At 42.2% G+C, this 14,462-nt stretch overlaps 1 protein-coding gene and 1 long non-coding RNA gene across 4 annotated transcripts in view; one reads left to right on the top strand and one right to left on the bottom strand.

Annotated features, from left to right (window-relative positions):
- LOC149870658 (uncharacterized) overlaps positions 1 to 14,409 on the top strand; it is a 75,463-nt gene extending 61,054 nt beyond the window's left edge. The window contains exons 3-5 of one of the 2 annotated variants that reach the window (XR_016440806.1): positions 483 to 541; positions 12,916 to 12,997; positions 13,086 to 14,409. This is a non-coding gene — a long non-coding RNA (uncharacterized LOC149870658). Of the gene's footprint in view, positions 1 to 383; positions 542 to 12,915; positions 12,998 to 13,085 lie in introns of both variants that reach the window. The other variant, XR_016440807.1, reaches the window with a different exon arrangement.
- The window catches only part of PRSS12 (serine protease 12), a 90,730-nt gene that overhangs the window by 57,482 nt on the left and 18,786 nt on the right, over positions 1 to 14,462 (bottom strand). For both annotated transcript variants that reach the window (XM_090036647.1, XM_090036646.1), the window contains exon 4: positions 11,870 to 12,020. In XM_090036647.1, the coding sequence (XP_089892773.1) occupies positions 11,870 to 12,020 (151 nt within the window). The remainder of the gene's footprint in view (positions 1 to 11,869; positions 12,021 to 14,462) is intronic.

The following is a 14,462-nucleotide window of genomic DNA, read 5'->3' as shown; positions in this document are numbered from 1 at the left end:
TAGCACTGCTGAGCCTCTAAGTATTCTGCAGGGTTTTTTTCCTTGAGGTGGAGTACTGTACATTTATCAGTATTGAATGTCATCAGGTTTGTATCTGCCCATTTACTAAGTTTATCCTGTCCTCAGGTGTGGACACTATGCCCCAAAGTTTAGTGTCATCGGTGAACTTAACCAGTGCGCTTCTGACACCAATGTCCACATCATTGGTAAAGATGTTAAACTTGGAGCATGTTGATTGTTCTCCCCTCACTGTCATATCATAGTCATGTCTTGCCACATTCCACACAAGTTTGTGCACTAGACATCATCATCAGATCATATCATATTTTATTAACATATTTCCTATCCTGTCCATTTAGAATTGTTATATTTGACTTTCCTAGGAAATAGCTCAGAGAAAAATGGACAGATAGACATGAACCATCCTGTCAAAATCCTCATTTACTGCATGCAGGTAATAATAATTATCTTGTTCATTTCAGCTGTGACTTGAACGTGCTTTCTTAAGCATCGTTATTAAATGTCAAGGCACCAATTTAAGGTAGGCAAGCTTGCTTACTCCCTTTTAACAGATTAAGAAACTGAAACACTGAGAGGTAAGTGGGCAAAGGTCACAGCAGATCAGTAACAGAACTGAGAACGTAATTAAGATCTCTTAACTTGTCTTATATTTATTTGCACTAATGAAATGTATCTCCTCTTTCTCTTTCTTTTTCTGCTTCTTCAGGACAGCTTTAGAAATTCAAAATGTGTCCATGGTGATCTATCAGGACCTTTCCAGCTATCATTGCTGGGACCTTATTAGCCATATCTGTTAATATTAATGATCTTAATTGCTTGATCCCTTCACATAGTTGTTCTTTGGTTCTTTGTCCCTATTCTACCATGTATAAAGAATGCACAGTGTTTTATACAGTTGAGGGGATCTGTGGGCTGTACAGAGAAATGGTTGACTATTGTAATTTCATTTCAATTAAACCCTTAAGTAGTTATCATATATATGTTTGTTAAACTACTTTTGCGCATGGAGCTTTGTGCTACTTATTAATAATTAGCCTTGTGAGAGTTAGCCTGTGTCAATCATATATTCTTAAACAGCAATCATCATCCTTTTGGAAACAGGGAGGATCCATTTTGTATATACCTAACCCAGTCCAAGTTTCAAATATTTTGCTCCAAGATTTAGTATTTCATCTCCTAAGTATTTTGCATATGCGTAGATGTTTTATTGTTACGTTTACTTTCAGACTTCAATTTAAAAGTCTGATAGTCCAGCCAGATGAGAGATTTATTTTTCTGCAACTGATCTTTTTAACTCAGGTAATTTGTGTGTGTGTCTGGGGTGTTTTTTATCCATTTGATCTTTGCTCATCCACCACGTGGTACATGTCTTTGAGGTCAGGTATGCACATCATACTTTTACCAGTATAAGAGATTGGAAACGGGTTTATACCCATAACAAAACAGGAGTTAGGTGCACACAGACTGGGTTAAAAATGGTGAAATCCAGTCTAAGATTTGCCCCACCACTAAAGGGCGAATGTGTGTTCTGTTTGCTACCAATCTAAACTACGCCACTCACAAAAAATTGTGCAACTTAGAGCAATTCCACCTCGGGCTTTTTGAAGGTCTGTACCTGCCTGAGTGCACTGCAAGCAAAGATAAGAAGGGCTATCTAGAACAGGAAGAAAGATATCAGTAGCATTATTTTAAATGGGTCCAAACATGTCTTAATTAGCAGCATTTTCAGCCTCGCTTTGCATGTACTGCAGGTAATGAAAATATCTGATTGGGGTGAGCTGGATAGTTCTGGTAAAGTAAATCACAGAGGCTAAAGGAACCTAGAAGCTGCCTAAGGGCTTGTGCATACATAAAAGTTGTAGCTATACTGGTATTAAATTGCTTTTTCAGTGGGTGCTTCTACACATTCATTAATTCACCTTTGCCACTGGGCATTAAGTTTAGTACCTCTACTATGAGGTACTAGACAGTCTGAATCAATCTTCCACGACTTTGTGGCCATTACTCCTGGGTTTCCCCTCAGGTGCCCTGGTGAACAGTTGCTCACTGAGCCCTTGATATAGTCCCTAGTGGAGCAGTAAGCTGCTACCAGGTCCCCTCTCAACTTTCTTTTCTTCAGGCTGAAGAGCTCCAGATCCCTTAGCCTTTCCGTTAATAAAGATGTTGACAAGTACTAGACTGAGCACTGACCCCTGTGGGACACCGCTGTCCACTTCTTGCTAGGATGACACAGATCCAGTCGTTTTGACTCTCAGCATTGTATCCTGCAGCCAGTTTCTCACCCACCTGACTATCTCACAGTTACGCTCACAATTGATCGGGGTTACAGTACCTTCACACTATTAGCCCAGTGAACTGCTGTACTTGATCAGACCTTTGACTTTGATTATATTTTATGAATACATAATTATTATGTAATGCAGAATCTAAAGAACTAGACTACACTAAGACCAATTCTTTTCAAGCCCATGTGACTAAGCCATATTAATATCTAAATTAATAAATAGCCCAGTTTTCAAGGTGCTGAACCCTTTCAGATTTCATTGATGCTGATGGCAGTGAGAAGAGTACTCTAGACTACTTTTATGGACTACTAAATAAGGACAAAGGGCTCCTATACACATGCAGGGAGCCTGCTCTGATGCACTGGAAATCAGACTCCATTGAGCAATGTCACTGCACATCTCCACGCTGACAAAATAACAAGTGGGGTGATCTGAAATAAAACACACCCAATGAGCTTTAGTTCAAAGTGCCACACCACCATTTCTTCAGTGCAGGGACGCATGGTAATGCTGATCTACGTGACATGTGGGCACTTTTAATTAGTGTGGCTCACTAAGTAAAGCGCTCAGCGCCGGGTCGGGCAACACATATAAAAATGCCCCAGGAGTCCAGCTTTAAGGTTGTATTGAAAACGTTGGGATAAATTGACTACTTCTTTTAAGAACATAAGAACTTCCATTTACTGGGTCAGACCATAAGTCCATCTTGTGCAGCATCCTGTGTCACACAGCGCACACCTACATGTGCCCCTGACTGCGCAGTTGGTATTGTACAGTTATTTAGTACTTACAAGTACAAAGTTGCTGGTACTGCACAGTCCTGGCAACGCACGGTTGTTTTCAACCCTACTGCGCAGTAGTGGGGGCATCATGGTTAGTGCCCACTGATGCTACATTATTGGTCACCATAGCTTGTGGCTACAGCGACATAGTGTCTCATGTCAACGAGTCCACTGTGGCAGAGAGTGGATGCTGAAAGGGACAGTGAACTGAGTATGACCAAGATTTTTTCCACTGTTTCTCTCTCACTTCTAAGATCTAGGAAGTTCTGATACAGAGGCTGTATCCCTAACTCCCATGATCAATAGCAACTGATGCCCCTTTCCTCCAAGAATTTGTCCAATCCCTTTTTGGATCTAGCTAAACTGTCAGCTTCCACAACATCTGGTGGCAATGAGTTCCACACTTGAATTACACACTGTGAGAAATAGAACTTCCTTTTGTTACTTTTAAAACTTACTATCTTCTAGTTTCATTTTGTGACCCCTTGTTTCTGCATTGTAAGAGAAAGCAGATAATAAATCCCTATTTACTTTCTCTTTGCCATTTAGTTTTGTGTAAACTCTTATAGTGTCCCCCCTCAAGCATGTCTTTTCTAAATTGAATAGGCCTGGCCTCTTCAGCCTCTCATGTGGAAGCCCCTGCATACCACTAATCATCCTTGTTCCCCTTTTTCTGTACCTCCTCTATCCTTTATGAGGTGTGGAGACCAAAACTGGGTACAGTATTCAATGTGTAGATGCAACATGGTTTTATAAAAGGGCACAATGATACTTTCGTTAGTATATGAAAGTTTTCCATAAGGTAAATTCTATATGCTACCTGCAGACTCGCAGGCAGTTCTAATTGCTGGCATAAGTGAAACCATTTTGCATAACAGTTAACTCTGGACCACTGGTAGGAATTTTTTTAAGTATCTGTATTTATCTGATTTAACACTTACATAATAAACTAACCATACACAAAACAAAATAATTCTGTTATAGTACTTCCTGTTTTTTGCATCTCATTGCACTGCTTCCATGGCATATGAACACATGAAAAAATGTACCTTTTAAAAGCCTACAGACATCAAGGAGATAATATTGTAATTGCTTTGAGTTTGGAAAGAGAGTATATAATATTCTAATGAGAATCTCTAGATTTCCAAAGCAGCAGAGACCACAAATAGGATTAATATAACAAGGGCAATTTGCATTTATCAGAAAGTATGTGGGAAACCAAATAATGAAGTAAGTGGACAGGATTGTCTGCTTATCATCAATAGATTACCATATTAACTCAAATATAAGATGAATGCAAGATAACCCTCCCTCCCAATAATTAGATTCTATATCTGACAAATTTAGAAATTTATAATTTTCCAGGTATAGAATCTAATTATAGATAGAATTTGTCCCTCTACAGCAGGGAAAATAAATCTGGGGGTCAAATAGCCCCCTTTGCCCTCTGCCCCTCCAACATTTACTCCCTGCAGCGCCTCCCCAGACACCTCCTTACTGTCAGACCCTGCTCTCTATGAGCCAAGAACATAGAAGCAAGGAGAAAATTTGAAAATACTGTGAAACACATGCCAATAGTAATTTACATATAGACAAATTACTGTGGATACCCACAGACTTAGCTCATGCAGAATTGATGCATTTTACCTGCTGCAAGTTTCAGCATAGGTATTCCATAAATATACTTTTAAGCAGCACTTTTGTACCTACTTATATGTAATACAGTTTTTTGTTGTTTTTTTTTTAATTTCATGTCTTGGGCCAAATCAGCCAAATCTGTTCCGAATTCTATCACCTGAGCAGAGCTCAATTATTCAAGTCTGTGGGGCTTCAGATACTCCCAAATCCATGGCAGGCAGCCTCCATGCAAGCCCCAGACCCAGAGCTTTGGAGTTCAGATGCCCCCTAGTCTTGCTTGCCCCTAGCCAAAAGGCCATAGAATCAAGCTAGAGGGAAAGCCTGAGAGCAATATATGCATAATATTAGTCCAAGGCCAAAAGGCTCATTGTTTAGCATATAGTTCATTGGGTTCAGCCCCAGCAGAGTCAATAGCATTTTAAGCCATGATGACCCCACAGTTCAGTACTGTTCAGTATGTGTGTGTACTCCAGATATCCTCCCCATAAAGGATGTATGTGCTAATTAGACCCACCCCCATGACTACAGCCAGGTGTAACCAGGTGTTCCTGTCATAAGTCCTGGGATCCTCTTCCAGAAATTTATATGCAGATGAGTAGGGATCTACCAAATTCACAGCAGAAGTAAAGTGCATGGCAACTCCTTTAATCTTGCATGTTCCCCCATGCGCAATTCACCCCTTGCCTCTCCTTCTACCCCCCAACCTCGCTGCTGATTAGCAGAGGACCCTGCCACTCCCCCTGATCAGCAGGGAAGCTAAAACTGCAGTTTTAAACATGGCGCCATTTTTACCTCCACACCAGTCAGCAGCAAACAGCAGATCCGTCTGGGGCTCCATATCCAATCAGCCACATGAGGCAAAAATACACCATATTTAAAACCACAGTTTTTGCCTCCCCACTAATCAGGAACAAGCCACAAAGACCCATTCACCAATTGGCAGAGGGGGAAGGGGATGCAGTGGAACCTGCAAGATTAAAGGAGCTACAGCACACCCCACTTCCGCCATGAATTCAGTAGGTCCCTACAGACGAGGCACAAGATGTCCTGGTCTGGCTCTACCTCATGGAGGGTGGGGCAACATTAACCATAAGTGACAGGCTGAGAGAGGGGGTGACAGAGAGATTAAGATTTGGGACGCCATTTGGTGATGTTTCCCAGATATTTAAGGCTTGTAAAGGAACAGGAATCATTTGAAATGGAAAAGAAAGATACAGCTCAGCTGTGGGAGTAAAAAGGAAGTCAAGATGTATTCAATGCAGTGGCTCACCATGACTTCAGAGAAAGTTGGTGCTGATTGGGACTGAGCATAATGGGGGCTAAGATACATGCTATTCAGCCAAACTGCACTAAATGTAGTATTTTTTGTACTGAGGGGAGGATACCACAGCAGGCTCTGGCTATTTGGGTGCTAGCCTGTTATTGCAGTACCTTCAGGCCTGGTGTGTTTTCTGCAGAGGAAACACCCACTCATTTTTTTTAAAATGTTACACATACCCCACACACACATGCACACAAAAAAAGGTTTTGATCAGTATGTTTCCCCAGTATGGGCCAAGTGTTTTATAGTCATGCTTAGTGTTGTCTGCATTTAACTAACTTCATAGTTGGTTTCCATTACTGATCAAATGCTGCTTTTGGCAGCAATTTAATGATAGGCAATGGGTGTATCTACACAAGACATTTATTGCACAGTTCACTAACTAGCTGCACAGTAAACATCTCAATGTCTACACATACACCCCTATTAGGCTGGAGTAAACTAATTTACTCCACAGCAGGTATGGCCATCCAACATCTTGACAGATGAAGAGACACGACAAAACCAATCAGTCAGCAGTGCTTGGCGGTGGTGTAGAAGAGTCCAGTGTGCAAGCAGCAAGCCTTCCCACAGTGGCTACAGGTCCACACATCACATGGATGCTGAAGCACACTCTGCTTCCTGGCTCACCTGTGGGCCTCATCCTGGGCCCTCTGATGGCTCTCCATGGTGACTGCACCAGCCTTGACCTAACTTCTGTAGACTAAGTGGTTGTTAGGACTGTGCGAAGCTTTGGTTCCTGATTCAATTTGGTGGCGATTTGGCCTGATTTGGTGGCCAAATCTCCAAATCTGAATTGAACCAGAGGACCCTTTTAATCTCTCTGAATTGAATCGGAACCCTCTGAATCAACTCGGAGAGATTTGGAAAGATTTAGAGATTCGAACATAAACACAGCTTTAAATGTTTTTTCCACATACCTCTAGGTACCAGGCACCTCGTGAACACTGTGATGCTGGGGTGCATGGAGTGTCCCACAGAAGCATGGGGGGCTCCCTGGCATGCTCAGCAGCGGACCCAGAAGTGGATCAGAAGCACTTCCAGTTCACTTCTGGGCCCAACAGGCAGCGTGTGGGGGTGCCCCCCCATACCCCGCCCTGGCTCAGCAACTGGTGCCTCCTGGGTCTGGGGGGGTGCACCTACGATCCCCCCGTGGACGATCAACAAGCCACAAGAGGTGTTGGGGGGGGGCTCCCCAGCATGCTTCCTGGTGGACCTGGAAGTGAACCGTAGGTGCTTATGGTGCACTTCTGGGTTCACTGCCAAGCATGTGGAGGGCCCCCTCCCACACTCCTGTAGGACACTCCATAAGCGCCAGTATTGCAGCATTCACAAGCCACGCTGGTACCTCAAGGTATGTAGAAAAAGCTTTTAAACTTGTGTCTATGTCCAAATTGCTGATTTTCCAAATCCTCAGATTCAGATTCGGCTGAATCTAATCAGGGACAATGATCCAAATCCACGAATCAAATCACTGTCCCTGATTTGGGCTGAAACCAGATCAAATAGGGCCTGCTTTGCACACCTCTAGTGGTTGCGGGCAGAGTTCTCCCAGCTGTCAGTGGGAGTTGTCTTCGGCAGAAGATCTTGAGACACACATTCCACGTATCCCAGCCAGCGAAGCCTGCAAGTACCCAGCAGTCTGCACAGACTGTAGGCTGGTCCTCTCAAGGATCTTGTTGGTGGTGATGTTGGTCCCAAGTGACTCCAAGGATTGTCCTGAGACAGTAAAGGTGAAAGCTGTTTAACCTCCACTCCTGTTTGGAGTATATGACCCAGATTTCACAATCCTAAAGGAGGTTACTGAGGATATAAGTAGCCTGATAGTTAGAAACCTTTGTGTTCATGGTTAGCAACTCATTGTTCCAGACATGTGAGATAAGTTTGCTGAAGGTGACAGAGGCTGTGCCAATTCTCACATCAAGTTTTCCATCAAGGCACAGTGAGCTGGTAAGAGTTTAGCTGAGATAGCAGAAGTGGATTACACTGTCCACAGCTTCATTATTGCCATAGATTTTTGGGTGAGATGTTGGTGCCCTGTAACATGACAACTGTTTTCTTGATAATGATTGCCATGCCAAACTTGTTCATCATAATCTGAAATTCATTAGGTGAGTTACAGACTAATGCAGCATCATCTACAAAGAGCAGATCCCGGATTGTGAGCTGGGTGACATGCCTTTTGCTCTGAAATCATCTGATTTTGAACAAGCTGCTGTCCATTCTCAATTCAGTTAGTATACCAGATTAATCTTTTCCAAAAGTGTACTTGAAAAGGATAGAGAAGATGCCAAAGCCAGTAAGTGCTAAAACACAGCCTTGCTTCATGCCAGTCTTAATGCTAAACTCTGATGATGATTCATTTTCTTACTGGTTGCTTGTCTTCATTCCCTCATGGAATTCCTTAAATAGGAAGAACACCTTTTGTGGACTGCAAATTTTCCAAAAGAATCTTGTAGATGCCATTCCTGCTAACCGTGTGAAAGGCCTTTTGTAGATCAGCCAGTGCTACATAGAGGGGTTGTTCATGGCCTGTTGTTCATGGCTTTTCTCTTGCAACAAACACAGTGTGAAGGACATGTCAGTCATGGAGCATCCAGCTCTGAACCCACACTGGCTCTCAGGGGTGACTCTCTCAACAAGGACTTGGTGTCTTTTCAGCAGGACCCTTGCAAGCACCTTGCCAACCACACTGAACAGAGATATCCCTCAGTAGTTGTTGCAGTCTGCTCTATCTCCTTTATTTTTGTATAGAGCAATTACTTTTGCATCTATCAGATCCTGGGGTATATGGTTTTTTTCCCAACAGGCACAGAGTAGTGTGTGCATGTCACTGCAAGCTTTCTTCCCACTACCTTTAGGAGCTCCAGAGGTATCTGTCCATTGCCTGCTGCTTTCCCAGGCACAATCTCTTTGACAGCTTTCTCTACATCTTCAAGAGTTGGTGTTTGGTCCAGCTCCTGCATCTTTGGAAGCTGGGAAAAGGCAGCTAAAGCAGCATGCAAGTACTAAATACAAGTACTATCCTCCTGCAGAGTAAAAAACTCCACAGCAGTGCATGTATAGATGCTGGAGGGGCTGGCTGGGGCATGCAGGTGCTTTCAGTATGGGAGCTGCCTGCCAATTAGCCCCACCCATGCCCCAGTCAGGCTGTTCACAGCATATTGAGCTGCGGAGAGCAGCCTTAGGCTTCCAAGCTGACACCCAGGGCCCCCTACCAACTCAGCTGCTCAGACCCAGTTCATAATGTTGTGCGTGAATAAACTACAGAGCTTATTGCTCTGGAGTTTACTGCTCCCAGGCACATGTTCAAACCACATGCCCAGGAGCAATACACTCTGAAGCAATAAGCTCCAGAGTTTATTCATGCACCTTAATTGCTCATGTAGATGTGTCCAGTGTATTTAATGAGGTTTCTTTGTATGTGAATATAAGATGAGAAACTGAAGCAAATACAGTAATCCTTGGTGTTCTTATTTTGTAGTAAAGCTAAAAGAAAGCTGAAAGGGCATAGGAAGCTATTCCTAACAAGTTTTATTTTATGATGTGCAGTAAATTTCCAGACATGTTAACTATAACCTAAATTATTTTTCATTTTGTAACTACTGGGTCCTTCTCCTGTTTCTGAAACTTCAACCCAGGGTTTATGAGCATAAACCTGTCAAGACATCCTCGTTCCTTATAAATCTCTCAAATTTGCCTCTACTTACAAAGGAGCTCCTATTAGTCACTTTTACTCTGAAGATAAAGTAGATCCACGACCAAAATAAAATCTATGAAAATTAAGCAATGTAATAAGTAATGTTGAGTAATGATGATTGTAAGTAACTTTCCCAGTGACACTAATACTAAATGCAGTTCAGGAATTATTGGAACTTAATGGGCATGTCTACACAAAATGCTGTGTTGCCATAGCTCGTTGATACTTCTGCACTAAATGGGGCACTATCATGTAATTAGAATTATCATAACACATATGCACAAAAACCTTACACTGAGATTATTCTAGAAACCTGGCATTTGAGTACTTGGTTTTGTAACTTTAACATTCTTTTCACGTAACTTTTTGCATGTGGTTTCCTCAGTTTATAAAAAGTAACCTGAAAAGAAGAGAAATCCATCATGATCTCCACGTGGTTCATCACCAGGGATAGAAACTTTTAGATCAGAACTGTCCAACTGGTGGCCAAACAGGCCACATGTGGCCCCTGAGGGGTAAATCAGAGGCCCCAGACTCCTATTCCAGGAACTGCTCCCCCTTTTGCTGTTCCTTTTCTGAGTCTCTGGGCCCCCACTCCCTCCCGCTTTTGCCCCACTCCCTCCCGCTTTTGCTGCTTCCCAGGTGTGAGATGGGACAGCATGGATATGGAAAACAAGATTTTTGTGGTCAGTGACCTCAGGGGAATCAAAGAGAACCCATTCAGTATAGAGGTGCTGCCACAGTACAGCAGGAGTCCGCTGCCATGAGATGAGGGTAGGGGAACTATGTGGCATTGCACATTTGCCTGGTGTGGCAGGGGCCACATGGTGTGGAGGGTCACATGATGCAGCAGGGGGCTATGTGGTGATTGGCTAGGGGTTCTGTGGTCCCCAGCCACTAAAGTTGGGCAACCCTGTTTTAGACCTACTATACCGACCTCTGCCTTCTGAGCTGATAGCAGTAGTAGGGCCACCACTAGAGGGCAATGAGGAACACATTTTGCTGACACTTTGACTACAAAGCTGTTTGCTCAGAGAGAGCACAAGAGTGTGTAGAGGGACTCAGGTTTTGTAGCAAAATGGACTCCAGTACCTAAAGGCTTGTACTCCTTGAATGTCCCAGGCCCCTCTACTGTCATCACCCTCCATGGCTCTTCATCCCAGCCTCATGCCCTGGGCAATAGAGACATACCTGATAGAGTTTGCACTGGAGTGCCAGAATGGAACCAAGGATAGATGTTGCCATGAACAGCCACATTAGCCCTGACCCACAGCCTCTATGGACTGATATAACAAAATACAATGCACAGCCCTTAGTTTAGCAGCAACTGCAGAGCCAGGAAAGGGTTAACCTGACTATTGGCAATGACAACTGTCCTTAGCAGTGGCATTTCCCCTGGGGAGTAAGGATACGGCTGATGAGAGGACTCAGCTATGTGCTGCTAGAGCCTTGAGCCTGCCTCCTGCCTCCATTCCAGCTTCCCTTTTCACTAAGTGAAAGGGAGTGAGCTTCCCTTATGCTACTGGCTCCATGTCTCCATCTCCTTCACTACTGTGGTTTCTCAGTTTCCTCCTTAATCTGGATCATCACCCCTTAGCATTTTAGTCAAGCAGGTCCCTACATCTCTTTCTCGCTGGCTGTCAGAGTACTGAAGAAAAACATGATGAAAAGAAAAATCCCTGCGTTCAGCTCTCAAGCCAGGAGGCATAAGTCCTGCTTAGCTTCTGTAGACTCAGGACAGAACATACCTAACCTGAAATTTTCAAAGGACCATGAGCTGGTCAAATGTGGGGAATTTTGTTAACAAGGATGGAATGGGAAACACCCCGACAGCAAAATGATGCCCCTGAAAATTCTGCGTCCCCACTCCAATTCATTGAGCCCCCAAGGTCCCAATGAAATGGTTATAAGAAATTTTTACAGCATGTTTCCTTAACCTCATGCTTAGAAATGGTTGGACCATGCTTGAAATTTTCTAACAAGAAATCTTGGTTAGCCTGAAACAGATACCTGGCATGGAAAATATCAGGCTTAACATGGACTCCCTTTGACATTCCCGAGGTTTGCTCTTTAATTTTCCTGCTTTGTTGTTGAAGTAAAACATATTTAGAAAAAGACGAACCCAAGGCCAAGCTGCCTACAAACCACTTCCGCATCTGCATCATCCCACTGGTCATCGCAGATAGTCCCCCACAGGCCAGCATGGTAGACTTCTACTCTTCCTTCATAAGCATTGCTCCCATCAGCCAGGCGTATTGGAATAAAGACAGAGGCTAAAGTTAAACACAAAGCAAAGGAAAATGTCATTTATTTCCAGAGATGTTATTTATAAGACATAGATAAATGGAGATAGTTAAGGTTTACCTGGCAAGAATTAAAAAACTTCATAATCAGTCCCATTTCAAGATTTATCAAGTTAAAGAATAGCTCATATTGACAGAGTATTATTATACAGATGAGAAGCCATACTGAACTTACCAGTATAATGGTATGCAAGTGCCTGTGCATTTACAGAAACTTAGGGCAGTCAGGAAAAATTCAGCCGTCATTCATGGGAACTGCACCAGTATAAGCAATGGCCACATTTGCTTCACTGACTTAATCATGGACTCAGTGGGAATTCCTGTCCCCCTTGAATGCAGTGAAAAAATTCCTGATCACATGCTGTACCTTTCATTTGAAGTATTATTTTAATGAATACGCTTTCTCCCAACCTCTTGGCTGGATGAGTTCTTTGCTTATGCTGGAACCAATAGGCCCCCTCCTGTGCCTCTCTTTCAATGTCTACATACCTCAGCAAGAAGGTATAATGACATAAAAAAGACAAATTAATATATTTAACTTGACCTGCTTTTAGTGTTTGAAAAAGTTAACAAACATATGTTATCTAAATGACAGTTGAATCATGACAACTGAATCATGACAAATGCATGATTCAACACAGTTTTTGCTCTTCATTCAATTAACTTTTACCCTATTATCTTTCCATTTACTGCTATGCTGAAGATTAATCTTAGAATTTCTGCAGACTCATCTGGCCATTTCACCTGTCACGACATCAGATCGTATTGTTTTTTTAGGGGGGAGGGATTGAGTCACTTGGAAAGGCTGGCAGTAGCAAAAATCTGAAAAATAAACAAGCCATTTGACATTGTTTTGCCTAATCAGCAGGGGCTCCAAATGGACTTATTTCAGCTACCAAGACTCTTTAACCTCCTTTCAGCACTCTTGAAATGGACAAGGTATCCAGGTACGTATAATTTGTTTGCAAATATCGAGTTGGTTTAATAACGTATAAACTCTTCCACAAGTTTTGATTCCTTTTGCCTTTAAACCAGTACAACTACAACCTGGATAACTGACATGGGGAAGATACTGAATTTTAGCCATTATTTGAAATGAAAAGTTCATAATTTTACAAGAAGGAAGCAGTTTACCAACAGAAATACTGACTTTTACAAACAGGAAGCATTTTACCATCTGAATTGCTAACACCAGGCTCCTGCCACTGTTTGAGTGAATCTGCATCTCACAGAGCACAGATACCTCACCACAAAAGAAACTCCTGCCCAGAAGAGCTTTCCATCTTTCCAGTCTTCTGTGAAATATGAAACATCATAACCTGAAGGAAATATGCCTCTATATCCAGCTTGCCACCAGACAACTTTGAGGTAAAAGGCTATTTCAACCTTTCTCTGTGCCTAACCTGGACAAAATGAACTATTCCAAACAGGAGACTTTACCACACCTTCAGTTGTCCTGTGATATATGAATTTTCATTTCTACCTAAGAGAACGTTTACAATCTCTGCTCTCCTTTGCCTGATAAAGGGTGTGTGCACCCAAAAGCTTGCAAATAAATACAATAATTTGTTTGCAAATATCTAGTTGGTCTAAGAAAAGGTATTATTCTTCCAGGAGTTTTGATTCCTTTTGAAATGGATAAAGCTCTTTTTTTCTCTGAGGTGCCTGAGGTCTCCTTGCACAACTACTGTTGAGTGGTTTTCCCCCATTTAAATACAAAGGAAAGCTTGATGATCTGGGAACTGTGATTTTTCAAAATGTGTATTTCTTCTTGCCTTATCAAAGTGTTAGAACTGAATGTTTTCTGAGAGGAAATACAGATTCTATGGATGGTAATATGTACAGAGGCTCATATGAAGTCCTCTGCTTAGGTAAAGCTTAACAAAAATAAACGGGTGGTGGCTGTGTTATCTCTTCCCACTGGAAGGTAATCCATTCCTATCAAGATTGTGAGAGGTCTCACACTACAGACTGGTCAGTCTGGGGCTGCCAAAGTAGTTCTTCTCTATCCTGAACATAAGGTATAAGAGACTGGGCTTCCAATAAGTGTGTTAGCTTTAGATTTCTCAGCAAAGAACCTGATCATATCTTAACTTTAGTCGAATTATATGTAAGAAAGCAGGATAAGAGTAAAAGCATGGTTAGTTGCAAAAAAGAAAGTGGGATTCTAAATACACACTCTTCAATGATTTGTTTGTTCTTGCTGTTGTAGTTCGTATTACGCAAAACACTATCACCATTATTATATTATTGTCTTAAAGCAGCTCCTGAATAAAAAATGTACCTAAGTACAAAAATAGAGCTTAAATTTGACTATTTTTTCTTGTGTAAATGATAATAAGGGTCAAACATTCACATTCTAAACTACCTGATTTGGAGATATAGCCAAGTATTTAAAAGTCCCTGGGCACA

The sequence above is a fragment of the Crocodylus siamensis genome, chromosome 2, assembly GCF_052110815.1.
Source record: "Crocodylus siamensis isolate JL-2025a chromosome 2, ASM5211081v1, whole genome shotgun sequence".
Taxonomy (NCBI): domain Eukaryota; kingdom Metazoa; phylum Chordata; order Crocodylia; family Crocodylidae; genus Crocodylus; species Crocodylus siamensis.
This window is presented reverse-complemented; position numbering and strand designations above follow the sequence as displayed.